Source organism: Mirounga angustirostris, unplaced genomic scaffold (genome assembly GCF_029215605.1).
Source record: "Mirounga angustirostris isolate CCGP_5_RB_7025 unplaced genomic scaffold, mMirAng1.0.hap1 SCAF_6, whole genome shotgun sequence".
Classification (NCBI taxonomy): Eukaryota; Metazoa; Chordata; class Mammalia; order Carnivora; family Phocidae; genus Mirounga; species Mirounga angustirostris.
This window is the reverse complement of record NW_026991714.1, coordinates 56,096,947-56,123,032: the sequence shown is the minus strand read 5'-3', so window position 1 is coordinate 56,123,032 and position 26,086 is coordinate 56,096,947. Positions and strand designations below refer to the sequence as shown.

Genomic DNA, 26,086 nt, shown 5'->3' with positions numbered 1-26,086 from the left:
GAAGGAAAAATTATTTGCTTAAGGAAACAAATGCAATGAGCCAGAAACTGGTGCAAGCTATACCGTATGAGAAAGAGTCACAAAATCTAACACGACTCACAGAGATAAACAAAAGCTGACAAAGGCATTTTGTATAAACCAATCAGTCTTTCATCTCCACTCAGGAATTATGGGTCTGAAATATAGAGGTCTTAGAGCATTTAATAATCCTTCTCCAAACACAAGTAATTAATGTCCATTTTATAGTGAAAGAAATTAGTTTTTTTTTAAGATTTTATTTTTATTTATTTGACAGAGAGAGACACAGCGAGAGAGGGAACACAAGCAGGGGGAGTGGGAGAGGGAGAAGCAGGCTTCCCGCCGAGCAGGGAGCCTGATGTGGGGCTCGATCCCAGGACCCAGGGATCGTGACCTGAGCCGAAGGCAGACGCTTAACGACTGAGCCACCCAGGTGCCCCAAGAAATTAGTTTTTTATGTAAAAACTGAGAAACTTGCCAATATCCATTGCCAAATAAAGAATACTGGGTAACTGAGGTCAGTAACTGCCAGTCTCTTTCCTAGGACCAAATATCCCAACCTTTCCAGCATATCAAAGGTCATCAAAACATCACTGATGTTGAGGTTAAGAACCTGCCTCCTATTAGATGTATTGACAAAAGCAAGTAACAAAGGAAGATCCCTTAGTTTTCTTCTTCTGCTGCTTAGTTTTCCCTATAGCAATACAAAATTTTGAAGGATAGATGAGCTTTAATGAGCTCTAATGGCACATTTCATTTGGATTTATTTTCTTTTCAACTTTGAAATTTGAAGATCCCTTACTTTTCTTCTGCTGCTGCCTAGTTTTTCCTATAGCAATAGAAAATTCTGAAGGATAGATGAGCTCTAATGAGCTCTAATGGCACATTTCATTTGGATTTATTTTCTTTTCAACTTTGAAATGCATCCAGTACAAATAATGTCCTGGGTAGGTGGTGAAATTTCAAGGTAAGAGGCAGTGTCACATTGAAAATAACCCAAGAAGAGCCATATAAACAAAGTATTTTCAAGACCTATAACTTATCAACTTTCTTCCAAAGATCATAATGATAATACCTAGCGCTTATTGAACATATACTGTGTGCCAACCATGGTGCTTTTTTTTTTTTTACATGGAGTATATTTAGTCCTCACAATGAATATATGACATATATACTATTATCATTATCCTATTACAGAAGAGGGAAGTGAGGCTCAGAGACTAAGAATTCATCAAGGTTGTTCAATATGTAAGTGGTAGAAATGAGCTTCTATCTTGGACAAGTCTGTTTCAGTTAAGAGCCTTTCTTCTTAACACCATGAAATGCTCACTTGGTTTCCCTGTTCTGTTTGGTATCATCTACTTTATCTTCATCTTCATGAGAACTGAGTACAAATGAGGCAGGATGGTATTTGTGTTAGATGAGACTCCATGTTGCCAGCAATGCCAACTGAAGCTGGCATTAACAACAATAGATTTAGATAATGTATCAGCTTCCAACTGAAAATGGGACCTGGGAGAATACTGTGTATTGATTGGCTCAGGATGGGACGTTATAACTCTCCATGAACCACACACTGCAGCAAGGGGAAAATGGATAACTCAGATTGCAATTTGGGCAAGTCCTGAAGCCAGGGATGGGGATAATTTCATCAAAATTGAACGGCGGCCCCTCGAGGTGGATTGAGGGGAAATGGGAAAATAGAAGCTTAGGAAAATAAAGGAAAATAAGTCAGAGTCAAATAAATGGAATCCTTACTTCCTTGCCCAGTAAAATTAACATGTAAATTAAACATAAAGGAAGATCATGGTTAGATTCCACATCTTAGAAAACTTACACTGATGATGTGTGAATTAGCTATCTATTGCTGTGTTGAAACAAATTATTCCAAAATTAGGTCCTTAAAAGAAGATACATTTATTTCCATAGGTCAGTAACTTGGGCATAACTTAGCTGGCTCAGGGATTTTTACCAAGTTGGTTGGGGGAAGATCTTCTTCCAAGCTCACTCAGTATTGTTGGTAGAATCTAGTTCCTCCTGTTGCACTCCAGGCCTGCTGTACTGAGGGCCTCTCCATAGGGCAGCTCCCAACAGGCACTGGCTTCCCTCAGAGCAAGCAAGCAACAGAGCAAAAAAAAAAAAAAAAAAAAAGTCCAAGATAGTCTTTTTATATCCTAATCTTGGAAGTGACATCCTGTCATGTCTGCCATATTTTATTCTTTAGAAGTGAGTCAGTAAGTCTACCCCACTTTTAAGAAAGAGGATGACGCAAATGTGTGAATATCAAGCAGGAGCAGGGGATCTTTAGGGGCCATCTTAGATGCTGCCTACCATATTGTATGCATTGGTGCATCTGTGTGTGGGTGTCTACATTTGGAGTTGGTGGGTGGTCTGGAGTCAACATGATATGGGTCCAATAGAGTATTGAGTTCTTATGGACTTTCCTATTAAGGACATTAGGGGGATAAAATGGTAGTCATGTCTCCAGTAGGAAACAGATGGCATTTGCAAGTTGAGAGTTTGAGCCAGACTATAAAGGGACTATTTACAAAGGTGTAGGTAAGTATAGCAAAACTGCAAGGAATAGTGCATTATTCCAGGGCTTGTGACAGCCTGACACATCACTACCCCAAGGGCTGAAGCAGTAAAGGAGGGAGCAGTTATCAGAAGTAGGACAAGATATCTGTATGAGAAAACACTGGACAGGACCTGTGACTTTCCACCAAAGGAAGCAGTCAGCCTACGGCATCTCCACAGGGAAAGGGCCAGGGGAATAAATATATTGGCTCACTCTCCTCCAGTCCCTTGCTGTCACTACCCATTGGCTGAACTCAACTAGAACCGACAAGGCAAGGGAGTCTGCTGGTGTTGTCAACACAGCTCAGCCTCGGGGATACACAGTATGTGGGAAGAGTGGAGAATGGACCCAGAGGGATGATCAGAAGTACAGAAACCAAGTGAGTACTTATGAGGAAAATCATCCCCATGATAGAGAGAGAAGAAGAAACAGGCTTACAGGATGAGGTGTTGTTTAGAGCAAGTTAGATGGAAGGGTTTGGTTTGCTGGCAGAGATGGGTATTTAACATCAAAACAGGCTTTCATATAGTTGTGTCTCTTGAAGAATCCTTAGAAATGGGAAACACGTATCCACCCTTATGAAATGATTTGGGCTAGATTGCACTGATGAGAGGAGCCCGGTTGGTTAGGATGACTCTGAAGGGTCCTTGTAACTTGAGGATTCTGCGTTCCAGAAGGAGTGATGGAAATCAGGAAACAGGATCTCCTGTGAAATATTCCCCATGCTTTGAAATGGAAATTAGGCTCTTCCAATTTAGGAATCAAATTAAAGCAAATAGTCAGGGTGTTCGTGGGTTGTGCTCCTCCCTGTTTGAAGTGGCATCTAAAGAAGGCGCACGCTGCTTTTTCCTGGATGAAGCAGGATCGCACTCAGCCTGTTTTCATCTTTACTTAGCACCTTCTGGCTTGGAGTGGTGTCGCCCAAGCAGTCAGACAGGGCATGTGCCAGGAGCTTGACCTCCCGCGCCTGCTGCCCCTCCCCCACACCCCATGACAGCCTCTCTTGATACAGATGGACAGGGGCTGGTTTAAAATGACAGTCTCAAGTTAGTGTAGGAAGAGAAGGCTAATTGAAAGAAACAGCCAGGCAAGCTTCCTTTCTCTGTAGGAATAATTATCATACCCCTTCACCATGGCCCACCTGGGAGCCCATTTTGCCTTTAGATCCCACTGGCAGAAGACCGATGCTGAACTCTGTCGACACAGCATGTCCTTTATCCTTCACAAAGCCATTCGCAGTGACTTCTTTCAGAGTTATCTCTACCTGCTGGAAAAAATTCCCCTGGGTAAGTGAGTCAGAACTACTAGATAAGGGACAAGAAAGGGGGACTGTGTGAAGTCGGGGGACCTCTGCAAGAGTCCTTGTCCTTAGAACAAGGACACTTTTCAGATAAAAAGAAACCACAACCAGTGTCAGGGGGCTTAAATGTTTCAATGGCCCTCTTTCTTGCAGGGTGCAAAGATCAGGTGCTGCCTGGCAAGTCAGGCCTCTATTTTGGGATTCCCATGCACACTCAGAAACTGTGATTTGCTTCCCTAGGTGTTGGCTGGCCTGAGTACCAGGCTTACAGAAATTCATTTCCTGAGTTTTGAAGGACATTTTTAATATTTGCCAAAATTGAGAGGGGGAACAAATTAGGTAATTCAAAGATGAGAGTATTAATGTGGTAGTATGGCAACTAAGAGTTAAAAAGAAAGACTAAATGATAAGGTGTCCTTGTTCTGTGTTTGTGTGTGTGTGTGTGTGTGTGTACATGAGCCCACACTCCACACAATCCTTTCTGGTTTTCCTGAGTCACAGTAATAGAGAGCCAAAAAGGAGCAGATTTTAGTCTGTTCTTTGAATATTAAGAAAAAAACCTGAGGCAGTGGTCTGGCTCCCTTTTCCCTATTTCCTCTAGTTTTCAGGGAATTAGACAATAGGGCGATAAAAAGCTTATCAGGTTTGTCTACACTACTTTTCTCAGCCTCTGTGAAAGGGGTTACTTCAAGGAACTCTTAACAGCACTGAAGAGGAAATAACTTGTGATTAAAGAGTGAAGTGTCCCCCTTTGATTTATATTTTCCCCCCAAGGAAAGCAGGACCAGTATGTATCAGCCCCAGTCTGTTTTCTTAAGCCCCATTGTGCACTTGATGTGGCCAGCATTTCTAGACACCGTAGGGGCTATGTAATTCTTTGTACTGTGTTCAAGAAACTAGTTGCTAGCAGCCTACCAGATTTTCTTTGTATAAACCCATTTCTGAAGGGATCTTTAAATCTATACATACAATGCTTTCATCTCATACTTATGCAATGCTTCTTTAAAAATTTCCTTATTTTTGATTTTATTTGATCCTCACAGCTACACTAGGGATGGATAGGATAAGTATCACTATTTTTCCACTCCCACCTTCGCACCCTCACCCCCCATCTTACTTTTTCAAATGGAGAAAAGAAAATTCAGAGATGATGAGATCTAATCTAGACAGATCTCATTTAGATACCAAAGCAAGAACCCAAGACAAGAGCTTTTTCCGGTAGATCACACTGCCCATAAGTAATTCTTTTAGGATGTGTTATGCGTCTCATTTGTATCCAAATGGGAAAACTAGAGCAGTCCATTTGGAAGGTGAGAATGTTCTGGTTGCTCCACACACTAGCAGAGCACTGCTTTTCTAGAGACACTCTTGAGAGTCTTGTGTGTCCCATCTCAATAACAGTAGCTTGGTGGCCTTAGCTACCGTAGACTGGAGAAAGATATCAATTACAATGACTAAGATACTCACTAAGGGGCAGATGGTTGCCAAATTTTAAAAATAACTACTAGAGAGAAAAAGGAACTCAATTCTGAAAGTAGCAGAAGATAAATTAAAAAGGAAGAATAAAAAGTATCTTCTGAAAATCAGGTGAAAATTAATTGGGGAAAAGGAGACTATAATTTATTTTTGGTCTCAATCCCTTGTTTCTGATCAGTAGAGTCTTTCTGATTATACTAATTTTTCTCCTCTGTGAATGTGCTGATGGTTTATCAGTGATTTCCAATCTTTAAAAAATTATTAAAAAAAGCAAAAGTTTTGACAAAGTCTTCTATGGAAGCCTAGTGTAAAACAGGAAAAAGTGAAAATTTTCTGCTTAGGGTTGGGGACAGGGTGTGTTCTCTGCTCTATCCCAGCCTCACCAGTGGCTCCTGAGGCACTTCTGTAACACCCATCGGTTTCCATTAATACTGTTTGAAAACCTTTAGTCCATTTCTAAGCCAAACATGACTCCATTTTACTTAGTCGGTTTTCCATAAATAGGTACTCCTTATTTTCTCTGACTCTGATGATTCAGCCCAGGAATTGGTTTCCCCTGAGAGTAACAGAGGTAGCCCTATCCACAGTACCTCATTGATTTTAGCAATCAGGGGCTATATTACTCTGTATGGACTATGCTATCCTGCAATAACAAACTAACCCTAAAATCTCAATGGCTGAGCATATAAAAGTTTATTTTATGTTTTTGCTGTATCATTTCAACATGCATTACGGGGGAGGGTCTGTGTTCCACGTAGGCATTCAGGGATCTAGGATGATAAAGGCTCCACCCTCTGGGACACTGCTAGTCACCATGGTAAGGAAAGATAGGAGCTAAAGTTTTGCCTGCTAGTCCATAAATATTTTGTCCCAGAGGGACATACATTACAACTGTTTAGATACCATTGCCCAGAACCAGTTACATGGCCCTGTCTAACTGCAAGGATGCTGAGCAATGTAAGGGAGTATATGTATATCTGGTCACTGGCAAATGTTTCTAATGGGGGAAAAACATTGCATTTTAGAGATAGAACCACTGGACATTTCTGATCAATTCAATTTAGTGTAAGAGACATTTATGGAGCTCTGTCGTGCAAAATGCTGTTCGGTGTATTGGAGAAGATTCAAACAATAAAACACAATCTCTGTTCTTCAGAATTTTATAAACTGGAAATGGAGGCAAATCAACAAATAACTTTTTATTAATCCTTAAAAAGTTTAAATTAAGGTTACAGGAAAGGGAGGCTGTCAACTCTGTGAATACTCAGCTTTTTTTGCAGTGTTTTCTTGTCATGGCAGAAGCTAAAGCACCTCCAGGAGACTATAAGCTACTTGCAGGTGCAGAAAGGAACCAGCACATGTGTCTCATCCACCAGTATGACTTTTATCCAATTACAAGTCTTCCCCAAACCCTTGATTATCTTGCTTAACCCTTGGGTTTTGCCCCTAGGAGATTTATAAGTTCTATTTATGGAATGCATGTACCTCTATTAGTTTCCTGATGGGAATCTAGTTCCCATGACTCATTTATCTTGTCCTCTTCTATATCTATAAATTCAGCATTTACCATGGTTCCTGGCACATAGAAAGAACTCAGTATCTGTTCACAGCAGATTAAATGCCCCCTTAGTAATAATTAATTGCAAATCACTAAAGTCTTGAGTTCAAATTCTGATACTTCTACTGATAGAGAAAGTCACCACTGCAAGTTACTAAAGTCTCTGAATATCATTTTCCTCAGGGCAATTGAAAGCAATTGTATATAGTAAATAGTCAATGCTCAATAAGGATTAGTTTTTTCTTTCCCGTCCTCAGAGCCAGGCCTCTTTTAATGTCACCATGTGGTCTTCTCTAGAACAGGCATTACCAAAGACGATAGGCTCAGCTCACTGTATGGGACTTTTCAGGCAGCAGGGGGTAGTAAGCTTTTCAGCATAAAATGAAAATTTAGCCAATGGAGTCCTCCCCATCTCCACTCAAATGTTTTGGAATTGGCTTCCCCTCCTTTTTGATGATTTAAAAACTTCATAGAAATGAAAATAAAGCCCTACTTTTGAAAGGTTAGGGAATGGATAGTGTAGAGCCTGCACAGAGAGCTTGTTGTTTGGGATAATTCTTTGATTCCTTCTTTCCTGCCTTCCTCCTTCCAACTGCCTGCATTAGGTAGTCAGTCCCACAAGCACACTATGCAGGGACATTCAGTCATGGGGACATTTGCTGGAATATCCATGGCTAGCTTCAGAAATTTGTGGAGAAGCAAGAGCACACATACTGCAAATCTCCAATGAAGGCTTAGCTATGCCACTGAAGACAACACCTGTTCAGGAAGAAATGGGAGCAAGCCTGCTACTGTTCTCAGTGGTTTGCACGATACTATCTCAGGGACTCCTGACCTATTAGGTGGTACTGTTTTTTTCCCCCACCTTATATACGAGGGACTGATGTGCTCTGGAGTTAAGTAACCTAATGAAGGTCACGTGGCTGTGAGTGGGGGAGCAGGGTTAGAACCCAGGCAGACTGACTCCAGAGTCTGCCTTTTTTGAGCCTCAAAATCAGGTTACCTCCCAGTGAAAATGGCAACTTGAGTTATGTAGGCAGCAATTTAAGTTTTACCACGTTTTTTTTGACAGGAACATAAAACCTAGTCTATGAAGAGCATTGGCTTTGTACTGAGATAATCAACAAGATAGGCAGGCCAGTGAGTAGGTTCATGTAATCTAGTTATACTAGCACAAGTGCACTTGGGGGTTTGGAGTGAATGATTTTTCCAAAGGTGGCTGTTTGTGATCAAATAGGAAATAAATAGGAAAAAATTGTATGCATCTCCAGTTTGTATACCAGTGCTCAAGAGGGCTTATCTAAGGCCCAATGGAGATGTTTCTATAAGTTAACCACTCAATAATCCTCTAGCGCTATCCACAGTGTATTTCCGAGTACATAGAAGTCAATGACTATTTGTTAATCATACACTAAGAGTCTATTACTCCTGCACATCGTTAAAGGCTTAGTCTTATTTCACGTTTAGAACAGTGGTTCCACAGAGTTTAGCAGAATAGGGATGGGGTAGGACATGGCTATGACACTTCATTTCTATGTGATATTAAGTTACTAAATCTTTCTGAGTCTCTCACCACTCATCTGCAAAATGGTGAATATAACCCAAGTATTGTGTTATTATTGTGAGAACTGAAAGAGATAATGTGAAGAGATAATGTGAAAGTGCTTAGTATAATGCCTGGTGCCTGGGAGATACCCACCAATTTTTAGTAAACATCCTTCACTTACCTCTTTCTTTCTACTGGAATAAGTTTCTAAGGAGGAAATTGATAACAATGGTCACCTCTTTGCCATTACAATTAAAAGCCAGAGTTAATAAAAACACTTCCCGTAAGACATGTGGGACTGTCAAATAAAACTCAGCATATAACCATTGGCATTTTTCAAATTGATTTTACCCCAGTGGAGACATGGCTGCACAACTCATTGAACAGTGATACATTGTTCAAACGTTTGCTGTTACTTTTTTTATTATTATGTTATGTTAATCACCATACATTACATCATTCGTTTTTGATGTAGTGTTCCATGATTCATTGTTTGCGTATAACACCCAGTGCTCCATGCAGTACGTGCCCTCTTTAATACCCATCACCAGGCTAACCCATCTGCCAACCCCTCTGGAACCCTCAGTTTGTTTCTCAGTGTCCATAGTCTCATGGTTTGTCTCCCCTCTGATTTCCCCCCCTTCATTTTTCCCTTCCTGCTATCTTCTTCTTCTTCTTTTTAAACATATAGTGTATTATTTGTTTCAGAGGTACAGGTCTGTGATTCAACAGTCTTACACAATTCACGGTGCTCACCATAGCACATACCCTCCCCAATGTCTATCACCCTCAGTTTGTTTCCTGAGATTAAGAATTCCTCATATCAGTGAGGTCATATGATACATGCTTTTCTCTGATTGACTAATTTTGCTCAGCATAATACCCTCCAGTTCCATCCACGTCATTGCAAATGGCAAGATTTCATTCCTTTTGATGGCTGCATAATATTCCGTTGTATATATATATACACCACATCGTCTTTATCCATTCATTTGTCGATGGACATCTTGGCTCTTTCCATAGTTTGGCTATTGTGGACATTGCTGCTATAAACATTGGGATGCACGTACCCCTTCGGATCCCTACATTTGTATCTTTGGAGTAAATACCCAGTAGTGCAATTGCTGGATCGCATGGTAGCTCTATTTTCAACTTTTTGAGGAACCTCCATACTGTTTTCCAGAGTGGCTGCACCAGCTTGCATTCCACCAACAGTGTAGGAGGGTTCCCCTTTCTCTGCATCCCTGCCAACATCTGTCATTTCCTGACTTGTTAATTTTAGCCATTCTGACTGGAATGAGGTGATATCTCATTGAGGGTTTGATTTGGATTTCCCTGATGCCGAGTGATGTTGAGCACTTTTTCATGTGTCTGTTGGCCATTTGGACGTCTTCTTTGGAAAAATGTGTTCATGATTTCATTTATTCTTTGGGTGTTGAGTTTCATAAGTTCTTTATAGATTTTGAATACTAGCCCTTTATCTGATATGTCATTTGCAAATATCTTCTCCCATTCTGTTGGTTGTCTTTTGGTTTTGTTGACTGTTTCTTTTGCTGTGCAAAAGCTTATCTTGATGAAGTCCCAAAAGTTCATTTTTGCCCTTGCTTCCCTTGCCTTTGGCGATGTTTCTAGGAAGAAGTTGCTGAGGCTGAGATCGAAGAGGTTGCTGCTTGTGTTCTCCTTTAGGATTTTGATGGACTCCTGTCTCACATTTAGGTCTTTCAGCCATTTTGAGTCTATTTTTGTGTGTGGTGTAAGGAAATGGTCCAGTTTCATTCTTCTGCATGTGGCTGTCCAATTTTTCCAACACCACTTGTTGAAGAGACTGTCTTTTTTCCATTGGACATTCTTTCCTGCTTTGTTGAAGATTAGCTGACCATAGAGTTGAGGGTCCATTTCTGGGCTCTCTATTCTGTTCCATTGATCTATGTGTCTGTTTTTGTGCCAGTACCATACTGGCTGGAAGTCCGGAATTGTAATGCTGCCAGCTTTGCTTTCTTTTTCAACATTCCTCTGGCTATGCGGGGTATTTTCTGGTTCCATACAAATTTTAGGATTATTTGTTCCATTTCTTTGAAAAAAGTGGATGGTATTTTGATAGGGATTGCTTTGAATGTGTAGATTGCTCTAGGTAGCATTAACATCTTCACAATATTTGTTCTTCCAATCCATGAGCATGGAACGTTTTTCCATTTCTTTGTGTCTTCTTCAATTTCTTCCATGAGTTTTCTGAGTACAGATTCTTTGCCTCTTTGGTTAGATTTACTCCTATGTATCTTATGGTTTTGGGTGCAATTGTAAATGGGATCGATTCCTTAATTTCTCTTTCTTCATCTTGTTGTTGGTATAGAAATGCCACTTAATTCTGTGCATTGATTTTCTATCCTGCCAGTTCACTGAATTCCTGTATGAGTTCCAGCTGTTTTGGGGTGGAGACTTTTGGTATTTTCCACATAAAGTATCATATCATCTGCAAAGAGTGAGAGTTTGACTTCTTCTTTGCCAATTCAGATGCCTTTTATTTCTTTATGTTGTCTGACTGCTGTGGCTAGGACTTCTAATACTATGTTGAATAGCAGTGGTGATAGTGGACATCCCTGCTGTGCTCCTGACCTTAGGGGGAAAGCTCTCAGTTTTTCCCCACTGAGAATGATATTCGCTGTGGGTTTTTCATAGATGGCTTTTATGATATTGAGGTATGTACCCTCTATCCCTATACTCTGAAGAGTTTTGATCAAGAAAGGATGCTGTACTTTGTCAAATGCTTTTTCTGCATCTCTTGAGAGGATCATATGGTTCTTGGTCTTTCTTTTATTAATGTATTGTATCACATTGATTGATTTGCAGATGTGGAACCAACATTGCAGCCCAGGGATAAATCCCACTTGGTAGTGGTTAATAATCCATTTAATGTACTGTTGGATCCTGTTGGCTAGTATTTTGGTGAGAATTTTTGCATCCATGTTCATCAAGGACATTGGCCTGTAATTCTCCTTTTTGATGGGGTCTTTGTCTGGTTTGGGGATCAAGGTAATGATGGTCTCATAAAACGAGTTTGGAAGTTTTCCTTCCATTTCTATTTTTTGGAACAGCTTCAGAAGAATAGGTATTAATTCTTCTTGAAATGTTTGGTAGAATTCCCCTGAGAAGCCATCTGGCCCTGGGCTTTTGTTTGTTGGGAGATTTTTGATGACTGCTTCAATTTCCTTAGTGGTTATAGGTCTGTTCAGGTTTTTTATTTCTTCCTGGTTCAGTTTTGGTAGTTGATACATCTCTAGGAATATATCCATTTCTTCTAGATTATCTAATTTGCTGGCATACAGTTGCTCATAATATGTTCTTATAGTTGTTTGTATTTCCTTGGTGTTGGTTGTGATCTCTCTTCTTTCATACATGATTTTATTTATTTGGGTCATTTCTCTTTTCTTTTTGATAAGTCTGGCCAGGGGTTTATCAATCTTGTTAATTCTTTCAGAGAACCAGCTCCTAGTTTTGTTGATCTGTTCTACTGTTCTTTTGGTTTCTATTTCATGGATTTCTGCTCTGATCTTTATTATTTCTCTTCTCCTGCTGGGTTTAGGTTTTATTTGCTGTTCTTCTCCAGCTCCTTTAGGTGTAGGGTTAGGTTGTGTACTTGAGACCTTTCTTGTTTCTTGAGAAAGGCTTGTATTGCTATATACTTTCCTCTTAGGACTGCCTTTGCTGCATCCCAAAGATTTTCAACAGTTGTGTTTTCATTTGCATTGGTTTCCATGAATTTTTAAAATTCTTCTTTAATTTCCTGGTTGACCCATTCATTCTTTAGTAGGGTGTTCTTTAGCCTCCATGTATTTGAGGTCTTTCTGACTTTCCTCTTGTGATTGAGTTCTAGTTTCAAAGCATTGGGGTCTGAAAATAGGCAGGGACTCATCCCAATCTTTTGGTACCAGTTGAGACCTGATTTGAGACCTAGGATGTGATCTCTTCTGGAGAATGTTCTATGGGCACTAGAAAAGAATGTCTATTCTTTTGCTTTGGGATGGAATGTTCTGAATATATCTGTGAAGTCCATTTGGCCCTGTGTGTCATTTAAAGTCTTTATTTCCTTCTTGATCTTTGGCTTAGATGATCTGTCCATTTCAGTGAGGGGGATGTTAAAGTCCCCCACTATTATTTATTGTTGTCGAAGTGTTTCTTTGCTTTTGTTATTAATTGCCTTATATAATTGGCTGCTCCCATGTTAGGGGCATAGATATTTACAGTTGTTAGATCTTCTTGTTGGAGAGACCCTTTAAGTAGGATATAGTGTCCTTCCTTATCTCCTATTATAGTCTTTGGTTTAAAATCTAATTTGTCTGATAGAAGGATTGCCACCCCAGCTTTCTTTTGGTGTCCATTAGCATGGTAAATGGTTTTCCACCCCCTCACTTTCATTCTGGAGGTGTCTTTGGGTCTAAAATGAGTCTCTTGCAGACAGCATATTGATGGGTCTTTTTTTTTTTATCCAATCTGACAGCCTGTGTCTTTTGATTGGGGCATTTAGCCCATTTACATTCAGGGTAACTATTGAAAGATACGAATTTAGTGCCATTATATTGCCTATCAGGTGACTGTTACTGTATATTGTCTGTGTTCCTTTCTGGTCTATGTTGCTTTTAGGCTCTCTCTTTGCTTAGAGGACCCCTTTCCATATTTCTTGTAGGGATGGTTTTGTGTTTGCAAATTCCTTTAGTTTTTGTTTGTCCTGGAAGCTATTTATCTCTCCTTTTATTTTCAGTGACAGCCTAGCTGGATATAGTATTCTTGGCTGCATATTTTTCTCGCTGAGTGCTCTGAATATATCATGCCAGTCCTTTCTGGCCTGCCAGGTCTCTGTGGCTAGGTCTGTTGTCAATCTAATGTTTCCAGCATTGTAGGTTATAGATCTCTTGTCCCGAGCTGCTTTCAGGATTTTCTCTTTGTCTCTGAGACTCGTAAGTTTTACTATTAGATGTCGGGGTGTTGACCTATTTTTATTGATTTTGAGGGGGGTTCTCTGTGCCCTCTGGATTTTGATAGGGAAGTTCTCTGCTATAATTTGCTCCAATATACCTTCTGCCCCTCTCTCTTCTTCTTCTGGGATCCCAAATATTCTAATATTGTTTTGTCTAATGGTAGCACTTATCTCTCGAATTCTGCCCTCGTGATCCAGTAGTTGTTTATCTCTCTTTTTCTCAGCTTCTTTATTTTCCATCATTTGGTCTTCTATATCACTGATTCTCTCTTTTGCCTCATTTATCCTAGCAGTTAGAGCCTCCCTTTTTGATTGCACCTCATTAATAGCTTTTTTGATTTCAACTTGGTTAGATTTTAGTTCTTTTATTTCTCCAGAAAGGGTTTCTCTAATATCTTCCATGCTTTCTCCAAGCCCAGCTAGTATCTTTAAAATGATCATTCTGAACTCTAGTTCTGACATCTTACTAATGTCCATATTGATTAGGTCCCTGGCAGTCAGTACTGCCTCTTGTTCTTTTTGTTGAGGTGATTTTTTTCCGTCTTGTCATTTGTCATTAGAGGAGACTAGATGAATGAGAGAACAAAATGCTAACAAGGTAACAACAACCCCAGAAAAATATACACTAAACAAATCAGAAGGGACCTGAAACCAGGAGAAAAGAAAGGGAAAGAAAGAAAAAAGAAAAAGAAAAAGATAAAAACAAACAAACAAATAAACAAAGACCAGAATATGATCAAATATGATCAGGCTGTTGCATAGATTAGTGCCACACACTAGATTTTGGGCCTATTTTGGTCTCTTAGAAGAAAGTGCCTCCCAAATTTTAAAGAAAGAAAAACATATATGTTCAAAAATATGGGTAAATGCAATGAAGGGATGGAATATGACTGTAAAGATGAAAATTATAAAAGATTTTATAAAAGGAATTGATAAGTTGGTTGAAAAAAGAAAGAAGAGGAATTTAAAAAAAAAGGGAGAGAATGTGATCAGGTGGGAGACTAGAATAAAGCCATACAGTAGAGATTTAGGGTATATTTTGGTCTGTTAGAAGAAACTGTATCCCAAAATTTTAAAGAGAGAACAACTTATATATATATACCAAAAATAAGGGTAACTACTATGAAGGGATAGAATATGACTCTAAAAATGAAAAATAAAATGTTTTTTAAAAAAGGGATTGATAAGATGTTGGTTGAAAAAGGGAAAAAGAAAAATTAAAAAAAAAAAAGTTAAAAAAAATTTAACTTTGAAAGACTAAAGAATCATGGGACAAAAGCAATGAATTCTATGTGCAGTATTCCCATAGCACTGGAGTTCTGCCGTACTCATTGATCAGTAAACTTGGTCTTGGCTGGCTGTTCTTGCTGATCTTCTGGGGGAGGGGCCTGTTACCATGGTTCTCAAATGTCTTTGCTGGAGACAGAATTGCCCCGCCCTGCTGGGTCTGGGCTAATTTATCTGCTCGGGTTTCGTCTTGGGATCTTTTGTTCCCTGCAAGCTTTCCTTACGTTGGAGGACGAGAGTGAAAATGGTGGCCTCCCAATCTCTGCCCTGGAGGAGCTGAGAACTCAGGGCCCCACTCCTCAGTGAGTCCCTGGAGAATAGCAGTCACTCCCATCTCCCTGGTCTCTGGCCACACTCCATGCTCATCCGGCCTGTGACCAAGCATTTCTATCTCTGGCACATGACCCTGTGTAGAGTCTCCAACCCCAGCAGATTGCTGTGGTGCACTCGTGCTGCTCCTCCCAGGGGAGGAAGGGGAGTCTCCCCAGATCTGCCGCTTGTTGGGTCCCTGCTGGAAGAGCGGTGGCCCGACTGCCATGGATCATGGTTTATGGCAAGTCCAAATTGAGAGCCCACTCCTCGGCTTCGTTTTTGCAGCTGGCTTCCCTGCTCTGATACCTGGAAGCTCTGCCGCACTCAGGCACTCCCGGCCTTTCTGTGACCCCAAGGGCCCTGAGATCACACTGTCCCAGTGAGGGTTCCACCCCCTGCTTAGCCACTGGAGCAACGTCCCTCAGCAGAGCCAACTTCTAAAAGTTCCGATTTTGTGCTCTGCTGCTCTATCACTTCCTGGTAGCGGCTGATGGAGGCCCCCTCCCCCACCATCTATCTTCCCAAATATCACCTCGGATTCACTTCTCTGCATGTCCTACCTTCCAGAAAGTGGTCGCTTTTCTGTTCAGAGAGTTGCTGCTATTCTTTTCTTTGATCTCCTGTTGAGTTCATAGGTGTTCAGAATGGTTTGATTCCTATTTAGCTGAATTCCTGGGACCAGAGAAAATTTAGGTGTCCTACTCCTCCACCATCTTGCTCCTCCCCCGTTTGCTGTTACTTTTGCAATGGAGATACTGCAAGATTATTTTGCTTTAAAGAAATGGAGAACCAGATAACTTCCTTTTTTATATAGCAGGCTTTTAGATACACACATGGCATGAGAAGGATGAGATATAGGTTTTGGATTTAAATAGACCTGGGTTAAGTTCCAGTTGTGTCCTCACTAGCTACTCGATCTTAGGTAATTTAGGTAACCTCTTGTTGTCTTGTGTTCTTCCATAGATAATAACATCTATCTTACCTATTCTGTTAGATATGAACACTAAGCATAGGTAGTGCATACATCCATGTTGGATCAATGGTAGTTACTATTTTTTATTATATGGGTATGCCTAATTAGGAGAATAGATATCTTATAAACTATATGAAAAGTGTAACTTGTGTCACTTATGTCAGCTTTTCCCTCTAGCCACTCTCTACTTTGTTGAACTTGTATGCTATTAAAAGAACAAAAAGTGAGATAATATTTATTTAGTCTGTGGAAAGAGGCCTACTATGTGTTAAGCATAATGGTAAGTGTTGGGTTGCAAAGACAAGTAAGATACAGGCTTATCCTGAATAATTCAGTGTAGGAGAGAGACCCACACAGAGATTTTTTGTGGAATGTAGAAGTAGATTGATAGAGACCCCCACAGGATGCAGCAGAGGTGCACAGGACATATGGGTGACTGCTGAATCAGTGTCTGACTCTTCCAATGCAAATTTCACCACAAGAAATCTGTCCCTACTCTCTTGGCCTGACTTCTAGACTTCTAAAATTTGATAATAGGTGAGGTAGAATGCTCAAGTAGGAATAGAGAGTTGGGAAGACGTTCAGCCAAGTGGGTAGGGAATGTGACGTGGGGTGGCAGATCCTTGCTGAAGTGAGGAAAGTGTGCTGTTCCTCCTGCCCTCCCTTTGGTCACCTCATTTGTGTTCAAACCTGGAAAGAATTAGGAACCACTGAATTAGCCCTCAGCTGAAAAAGAAGAAGCCCTCTAAAACTTTTAGGGTAGGTAGTGCATTATTTTAGAGATAAAAAACACCAGACACCTAAAGCATTCAGGGAGCAAATCAAACTTAGAGGGCCCCTCAGGGCAATTCTAAGACTTGATAATGACAAGTATTCTAGTATTCTGACACACCAGACCTTTGTATTTCACCAGAAACACTGATAAAGTCTTACTTCCCACTCTCCCCTGCTAGTGAAAAAAATAGAAATGAGTTCACTTTTTTTATGATTCCACATATAAGGTGTTTATCTTTCCCTTTCTTATATCACTTAGCATAATGCCCTCAGGGTCCATCTATGATGTCATAAATGACAGGACTTCCTTTTCTTTATGGTTGAGTAATATTCCATGGTACCTAGATACTTTCTCCCTCCCTTCCTCCCTTCTTTCCTTCCTTCCTCCCTTCCATCCTTCTTTCCATTTTTACCATTAATTCTTTAATGGCTAAATTGGGAAGTGCTCATTTGCAAATCTCTTTTATGGAAGGTCTTACCCTTCATAAAGTCATCTCCTAATTGGGCTTTTTTTTTTTTTTAATAATAAATAAAAGGCTAACATGATCTAATATCCTATCTCAAATCATTTCAAACTAAATGTCTAAACTTAACCTACCTATCCTCTCAGATCAATTTCCAGTTGACAAACAGTTTTAACATCTGAAATAAAGTGTAAAGTAACCTCAACCAACCATTTAGAAATACAAAAAAGGAAACAAAAAGACAAGAAGATACTCAGCAGACATAAGGGCTTAGCTTTTTTTTTTTTTCAAGATTTTATTTATTTATTTGATACAGAGAGAATGAGAGACAGAGAGCATGAGAGGGAGGAGGGTCAGAGGGAGAAGCAGACTCCCTGCCGAGCAGGGAGCCCGATGTGGGACTCGATCCCGGGACTCCAGGATCATGACCTGAGCCGAAGGCAGTTGCTTAACCAACTGAGCCACCCAGGCGCCCCAAGTGCTTAGCTTTTAACAAAATTTTCCTTAGAGAGTTCACAAGATCCAAATTCTTCTTTAGGGCAAATCAACTTGTGTTCTACTTTCCTTTTTTGTAACAAGTAAACCATTGCAAGGGTCTTGGGAGTTCAGCCCATAATGTAGGACAAGATATAAGTACCATATTATATGAAGAACGACTAGAACTCTATCAAGAACTCTGTCTTAGACTACCCCAAATTTCACAGAGACATTGCAATCCTATAAGAATGAGCTTATGTATTTCTATAATAAAAAGGCACAGGCTGATGACTGATTACCTTATCTGAGTCAACTTGCACCATTGTGGGAGTTATCAAGAGAGGAGAACCTGGGGCTCAACATGACACCTCATATATCGTTTTAGTGAAATGCTCCTGTCAATTAGGTGAAAATGAGAACTCAAGCCCATAACCATAAAAACCTACCTATTGAGTCTGACCCCTGCTGGGCTTGGCATTCACTTGTGGTCTAAATGTTGCTGGCATAATGGACCATTCCCATTTCCAGATTAAGAGTTTTAATAGACTTCACCAACTAGTTGACTTAAGCAGGTGATGATGAGTGTGGCTGCTTTGCTGCTTTGGTTGGATCAACGAGAGTACTGGCCCGTGGCTTGCTTGTGATCCTGGGCAGCATGCAACTTGGGGAAGACTCTATGAGCTGTGATTTCCTAGCTTGGTTTTCTGAGACACATAGAAGAATTTGGAGCACTCATGTGTTATTGGGATGGCTATGCTTGATTTTTGTCATCCCTGTAGAATTTATTGAGCCACCTGCTGTTTACACAATACTTTACTAAGTGCTAGGGGAGAGAGATTGGTGTAGGGTAGTGGTTCCCAATGTTTTGAACCTGAGGACTCTCCTTTTAATGTATTTTCTCAGTCAGTTGTTAATATGTGTATAAAATGGCAAAAAAAATCTATATATTTAATACTTTTAAAAGATTTGTATTAAAAAACAATCTATAACAGTTAATATATATGGAGCTATAGTATATAATATTGTTAGTCTCTAGAAAATGTACATTGGAACTGATTCTCATATCCCTTCCAGGAAACTCAGGACCATTCAAGGGTCCAAAAATTGGCTCCAATGTCTTTGAGTTGGAAAATACTGGTGTAACTCCATAGATGGAATGTATTATGATGAAACATTATAAGTAGTGTTTGTTGGATTTTCAACTTTTGAATCAAAATTTGGGACTATGTAATTGTTATTCAATCAAGAGCCAAGCAGTGCAGTAGTCCAATTTCACAACTGTGGTGTTACCTGATGAAAAATGATTCTAGTTAAGGTTAAATAGATTCTCTTTTCTTATACTCTTTCTACTGAAAATTATGTCTATTTTGATTTGCTTTATATCTTGATCATAACATTTTTGTACTGTTATGTATTTTGCTTGGAGCTTTCACCTATCTTTTATTTGTGATGGTTGAGATAAAAAAATATATATCTTCTTTAGAATATCACTAATGTCTCTTTGATTCTTACTTATTCTATTGCCTAGAATCCAATTCATTCTACTTCTGGATGAACTTATGTTTCTAGAGCCTATAGTTTCTGTTGTAATAAAGACTGATTTCTTTCTAGATCTGATAAGTATCTGTCATTTTGGGATTTCTTTTCATTGGAATCCTGGGTTAATTTCATTATCTTTTGACACATATCTTCTCTTGATTTTAACCCTCATTGGTTTGGAATATAGCTTCAAGAAACTTCTGAAGAATGAATCCATGGTAGGTAAATATTCTTTCACAGTTTGACGGGGTATTAAGTTTTAGGTTCAAAATAATTTTCTCTCAGAATATTGATGGCATTGCTTCTTTGTTTTCTAGTGTTTGTTTTTTTTCTTAAAGATTTTATTTTTAAGGAACCCCTACACCCAATATGGGGCTTGAGCTCACAATCCCCAGATCAAGAGTCACATGCTACTGACTGAGCTAGTCAGGTGCCCCTGTTTTCTAGTCTTTCTTTCTTTCTTTCTTTCTTTCTTTCTTTCTTTCTTTCTTTCTTTCTTCTTTCTTTCTTTTCCTTTCTTTTCTTTCTTTCTTATTATGTTCAGTTAGCCACCGTATAGTACATCATTAGTTTTTGATGTAGTATTCAGTGATTCATTAGTTGCATATAACACCCAGTGCTCTGATGATATCTATGTTATAAGGCTGATTCTAGTCTTTTGAATATAGTTGCCAGATAAAATATAAAACTCCAGATAAATCTGAATTTAAGAGGATCAACAAATATTTTTTTTAAGTATGCCCTGTGCAATATACAACATTTCAAGTATACATATACTAAGAAATTTTTATTGTTTATATGAAATTCAAAACTAATTGCTTGTCTCATATTTTTATTTGCTAAATCTGGCAACCCTCCTTCAGGGTCAATCACCTTTTTCCTTCTAAATAACTTTAGGATCTTCTACTTCTAGGATTCTTACTCTTTGTGTTTTGAAATTTCCTAAGGATTTGTGTAAATGTGGCTTTTACTTAATTATTATTATTATTATTATTTTAAATCCATGCTGCTCAGTACTTGTTGGACCTACAATCACTTTCAGCTCTGGAGAATTTTCTTCTATTATTTCTTTAATAATTTTCTTCCTTCCATTTCTCTGTTATTGAGAATCCTAATTGGCTTGATGTTTGGACCTTCTGAATTAAGTCTTTATAACTCTAATCTATTTACCTCAGGTTTTCATATCTGTCTTTTTATTATGTGCTGACACATTTATTCAATGTTCTATTCCAAAGTTTTTGGTAATCAAAACTTTAATTTCTAAGAATTCTTTGTTATTCTTTGAATTATTACTTTCTTGGCATCTTATTTTTGATTTATGGATGCACCAGTTCTCATATCTCTCCAAGGATATATTTTTTCTGTTTAGTTTTGTTTTAAATTCTTGTCCATTTCCTGAACTATTTCTATTTCCTTTGGGGTCATTTCTAATAGTTTATCTCTATCTTTTTCTTTCAGACTGCTGTTTTACCCCCATGTGTTTGGAAATCATTTTTTATCCATAGTTAGGGATAAAGGACAGGTTCAATGATTCTAGGTAATGGGGAAGGTTTCCTCTGTTAAATATGTCTCCCCTGAATAGAAAAGATGACAAGGAGCTGTACATGTGCAGGTAGATCTTACCACAGTCTGATCTGTGTGAGCAGATGAGATGCTTGGAGTCATCTATATGGTAAAATGAGTAGTATTCTAGGATTCTAACACTAACTGCTTTAGGTCTCCTTAGGCAATTAATTAAGTTAAAAAAAATTTTTTTAGAGAAGACCCTCCCCCACCCAGGATTATAGCTGTGCTGCCTGTTGCTCTTGGGAGGGTGCATTTGTCTTCTCCCTGGTTGGCTTGTAGAGAGATTTTTTATTAACTCTTATTTCCTTTTGCATCTATCCAAGGCTGCAAAATCTTTTAGCTTTGTTCCATCTGCTCTTTGTCTTCCAGACATTTGTTGAAATCATGAATCCATCAGTGGCTCCCCTCTCATTTTCTTCACTGTTATGTGTTGAGTTTATTAAAACAATTTGGGGGGAATATGGGGAAAGAAGGAAGACAAATGCATGTACTCAGCCTACAGTCTTGAAACAGAAATTCCTTCCTTTCATCCACTCTCTATCATTTCTTCCTGAATGTCCTCTAATGAAAATATTTTATATCTGAAGAGGTGCATTTTCATCTACAAAAAACCCACATGCATCCACATTTACTCTTCAGAAATTAGAATATATATTTTTCTAAAAATAAATGTCTTAAAATAATATCTCATATGGTTTCTTAAATGATGAAGTGACATAGTATATGTGAATGTGTGTAACACACTACCTGGCATAGATAGTTGTGCAATAAATCTTTTTATCTTTTTTTATTATTTTATTTTCAGAAGAAAGAGCTCAAGCACATCTTCTGTAATGTTGGTACAAAGAGATAGTTCAGTATGAGTTGCTTGAAAAATTGGTGAAAAAAAATAGCTACCCTGAATGTAACTTGTGATTAGAAGTAAGGACTAATGATTAAATTCTCATAAAACTTTGGAGCTCAAAGATAAAACTTGTGACATTCTTCATTCTAGGATAGCAAATGCTGTTAAACTTTTAAAAAATACAGTAATAAGCTAAAGTTTCATTAAATTATAGAGTTAGTAAGTCATGAAAATGCCACTATGCATGAGATACCTGAAGATCGGAGGGGTTAAGAAGTTTTCCTAAGGTTCCATAATGAGTAAGTCACTGAACCAGAACTCAAACCCAGATCTTCTGACTATGCCTTTCCTCCACAGCACAAATTCAGAGGCTTCTAAGAGGCAATTCAATATATGATAAGATTTAATTTGTTCTGTCATATTAATATTAATAAATATTAATAATATTTCATTTGCAGTGAAATTGTATGCATTAACAAGTCATCAATGGTGAGATGCAGTTTTATGCCAGAACTAAACTTTTCTACCAAGAAGTACCTGCTACAGAAGAGAGTATGATTGGAAATTTCATTGAACTGTCTAACCCAGATGTCCAGGCTTCTCAGGAATTTCTTAGGAAATTTGTTGGAGTGAGTTATCCAACTGCAGCTTGATAAGGAAGCAAAGTCATTGCAAACATTGAGCTCATATGCTTCTGTGTTGTCATTTAAGTCATATTAAAGCCATATAACTCAGCCAAGAGTTTAGCCTGAAAGCCTGTTTTAAGATGTTCAGAAAGGATGGGTCGCATCAAACCACTTGGCATTTCATCATCCTAGTTCCAACTAATCTCTCATGCGTCAGAGGAAGGTGAACTAGCAGTGCTAATATTATAATTTGGGGATTAAGAAGACATCTCTTTTTAGAGTCTCACAGATGAAACAGTTGACACCCAAATGATTGATGAGAGATCATGCTATTTGGGATCTTGGGGCGATTTATTGATTTTCTGTAATACAAATTCAATATAGTAAGGAAATGCATGCTTATGTTTGGTTTTAAAATGATAAGTACAGTAGAATCTCTTCATACTATTTAATACATAGTGCAGACTTTGCCTTGAAAGAATATGATCTCTTTGTAGCTCTGGTCTTGGGTGAAACTGTTTCCTTACTTCCCCATCATATGGAGACAGACTGTATAGCGTAGTGGCCAAAATCTTGGGCTTCAGAGTCATTAGGTTCTTCTATTTAGTGTATAAGCAACCTTGGAATTGTTTCTTAAGTGCTCTAAGTCTCAGTTTTCTCACCTGTGACTAGGGCATAACCATAGAACCTACCTCATAGGATAATGTGAAGATCAAATTAGATAATATGTATCAAGTGCTTGTTTTGTTGTAAATACTTATCACCCAATAAATCTACTTTATTTCTACTACTAATAGTAACAGGCTTTCATAAAATGCATTCATTACAGTTTAAGGAACTTTATTTAGTTGTTAGAATAAACTTAATAGAGATGCTGACACAATAAAGCTGCTGTTGGTCCTACTAAAGACATAAAGTTTTAACTGGCAAACAGGTTACATCCCAATTCATTTTGAAGTCATCTATTGGAAATTTAGAGCCTATTTTATTATGATAAAAGCACTGAGTATTATATAAGACTGATGAATCATAGGCCTGCACCTCTGAAACCAATAATACATTATATGTTAATTAATTGAATTTAAATAAAAAATGTTAAAAAAAAGAAACATTATAAATATTATAAGTATTTGGGTTAGGTTGTCAACCTCCTTAGAAGCACACTCTTAAGAATATCCCTAGTGTTGAGGTGAGGTTCACTTCACATCCAACCTCCCTGGAGCACCAAGTGAGCAGAGAGAATTGGATCAGGGTGGAGCACCCATTGGGGCCAACGTGTGTGAGCATCAGCTATAGCCACAAAGGACTGTAAGGCTGAAGATGATGGCCATGGCTGTTTATAGATCAGGGCAACCTGGAATATTTTTAATCAGTATTGCTGACTGATTTCATGGAGTGGTTTTTCTGAGATAGTCAATCTGCTAAGCACTTTAGAAGTATTGTCTTGATTATGTTTCACAAGAATTCTAGAAGGGCAGTACTATTATTATCCTTGTTTTTTTACGTTGTGGAAACTGAGGTTTGGAGATGTTAAATAAGTTGTCAAAGGTGATGCAGCTGGTAAGAGACAGAGCTGGGACTTAAGCCCAACCAGGTCTTCTGACACCAAATTCTTTACTCTTAACCAGAACATATTTTTTTCCATTTGTCTCATGAAGCAGTAAAATCCTTGCTTTGTGTGTGTGTGTGTATGTGTATGTGTGTGTGTGTGTGTGTGTACCACAGACCTCAATTCTCCTCTGGCCTGGCCGAAAATAATCCCTCCTGCTTGCCTCGTGGTGAGGCCGACTTTGATCCCAGTGCATTTCAGAAGCTTAGTTAGTAATCCAGCTATCTCGTCACTCCATGTGGAATGCCAAGCTCACCACAGGGATGCTGGTCAGACAGAGCCCATACACACGCCCATGGACCTGGGAAAGGAAACAGCCTTATGCTTGCATATTTATGTTGGAAAAGAAAAACCTGCTCTTTTCAAACAAATATAAGGAGTCCTTCTTAGTAGACAAGGCTCATTGTGAAACCATGACCTCTAACTAAGTACAAACAGTCTTTTTTAAGAAATGATATTTTGGTACTTTGACCTTAATAATCTGCTAAATTAGGAACCAGGTCAAGATACAAGGAGCTAGGGAATATGAGTATCTGACATGATTTATCCTTATGTCAACTGGGGAAAGGCAGATTGTTTAATTTAAAGTTTTGCTTTCCTTTCACCACTTAGTGACACAGGACAGTGGGAAAAGGTGTTTAAACTTGTTACAAATATGTTTACTTTAGCAAATAAAAAAATGATACCAAGATAATGTCAATGGCATGGCCGATAACTTTCCTCAGTTTTAGCTTTCTAGTCGGGGAAAGCAGCAATTTATAAAAAGTGACCGGTATTTGGTGGTATTTATCTTTTGACCTCTCGCAGCTCTGGGTCTGACTTGGTCTATTTCATGGTTTTTATACAGTGACATTTAACACTTTCCTTTTAGTTTTAAACTCCACTAGATAAACTTAAAATGATCTTCTTCAAAACAAAATATATAGGCAGAATCAAAACTAAAATGAAATTCCTAAGAGAATTTTGCTATTTTATATTAATCCATACATGGGAAGACAGCATCATAAGTGTCAATGAAACTAACAAAATGGGAAAGATGGCAGAAGAGTAGGGGACCCTATTACAGCCAGTCCTGGAATTGAGCTGGATATCTACCAGACCACTCTGAACACCCACAAAATCAGCCTGAGATGTAAGAAGATATATCTGGGTCTCTACAAACAGAATATTGCAGGCAGTTGGTTTCGAGGTACGAAGGGGGAGCCATGATTCCTCGGGCAGGTATCAGAGGATAAATGGCAGGGGGAGGGAGCCTGGCCATTGGAATCCTACACCATCGGTGAGCAATAGCCTCCCACGCTTGTGACAGGGCACAGACTTGCAGACTGGTAGCAGTGGGGAAAGGGCTTTAGGGGAGCTCCCCAGATGGAATCCCTCAGCAGCTGGGTTGCCAAGTGAACTGGGGGAGGCTGAAGGTGAAGACTGGGAGTGCTGCAGAGGGGCGCACAACCCAGGACAGCAGTTTACAGCAGCACAGACAGAAACGGAGATAGTGTGGCCTGGAGAGCTCACTAAAGAACAGACTGCAATCTCTTTGCTCTGAGGCAGAGGGTTGGAAATATTCTCTTCTGCTCTGACTCTTGGAAGAGACAGGGAAAGCTGCCAGGGAAAGCCACCAGAGAACAAAAGCCCCCCAAAACTGGTTTTCACTGAGCCCATCCCCCACCACAGGGGCAGGGCAGTTCTGTCCAAACAGCATTGCCTGAGTAACAGTGCGGCAGGCCCCTCTCCCAGAAGACAGGCTGGGAGACAAGAGGCTAGCAACCCTAAGGTCCCAAGAAAACAGGTGCATCTTGCTTGGGTTGTGGTCAATAATTTGGATTCTATACATTCCCCTAACCACCCCTCAACAGAATGACTAGGAGGAGGAACCCCCAAAATAGGAAAGACTCAGAGATTATGACTTATGCCACTGACTTACAAATGGATTCAGATATAACCAAGATGTTGGAGAAGGAATTCAGCTAGCAATTGTGAAGACAATAGCTAGAACGTAGAAATTGATTAATGGCAACATAGAGTCTCTAAGGGCAGAAATGAAAACTGAGTTGGCAGAACTTAAAAATGCTATCAATGAGATCCAATCTAATCTAGATAATCTAACAGCCAGGGTAAGTGAGACAGAAGAATAAATTAGTGACCTGGAAGATCATTTAATAGATAAAAA

At 39.1% G+C, this 26,086-nt stretch overlaps 1 protein-coding gene and 1 long non-coding RNA gene across 2 annotated transcripts in view; both read left to right on the top strand.

The window, feature by feature from the left end:
* LOC135364739 (uncharacterized) overlaps positions 1 to 26,086 on the top strand; it is a 132,529-nt gene that overhangs the window by 57,600 nt on the left and 48,843 nt on the right. The window lies entirely within an intron of this gene.
* The window catches only part of NTMT2 (N-terminal Xaa-Pro-Lys N-methyltransferase 2), a 33,623-nt gene continuing 11,123 nt past the window's right edge, over positions 3,587 to 26,086 (top strand). Inside the window, 3 exon segments of the mRNA XM_045876178.1 lie at positions 3,587 to 3,882; positions 22,143 to 22,158; positions 22,160 to 22,313. Of these exon segments, the coding sequence (XP_045732134.1) occupies positions 3,729 to 3,882; positions 22,143 to 22,158; positions 22,160 to 22,313 (324 nt within the window). The 5' untranslated portion in view covers positions 3,587 to 3,728.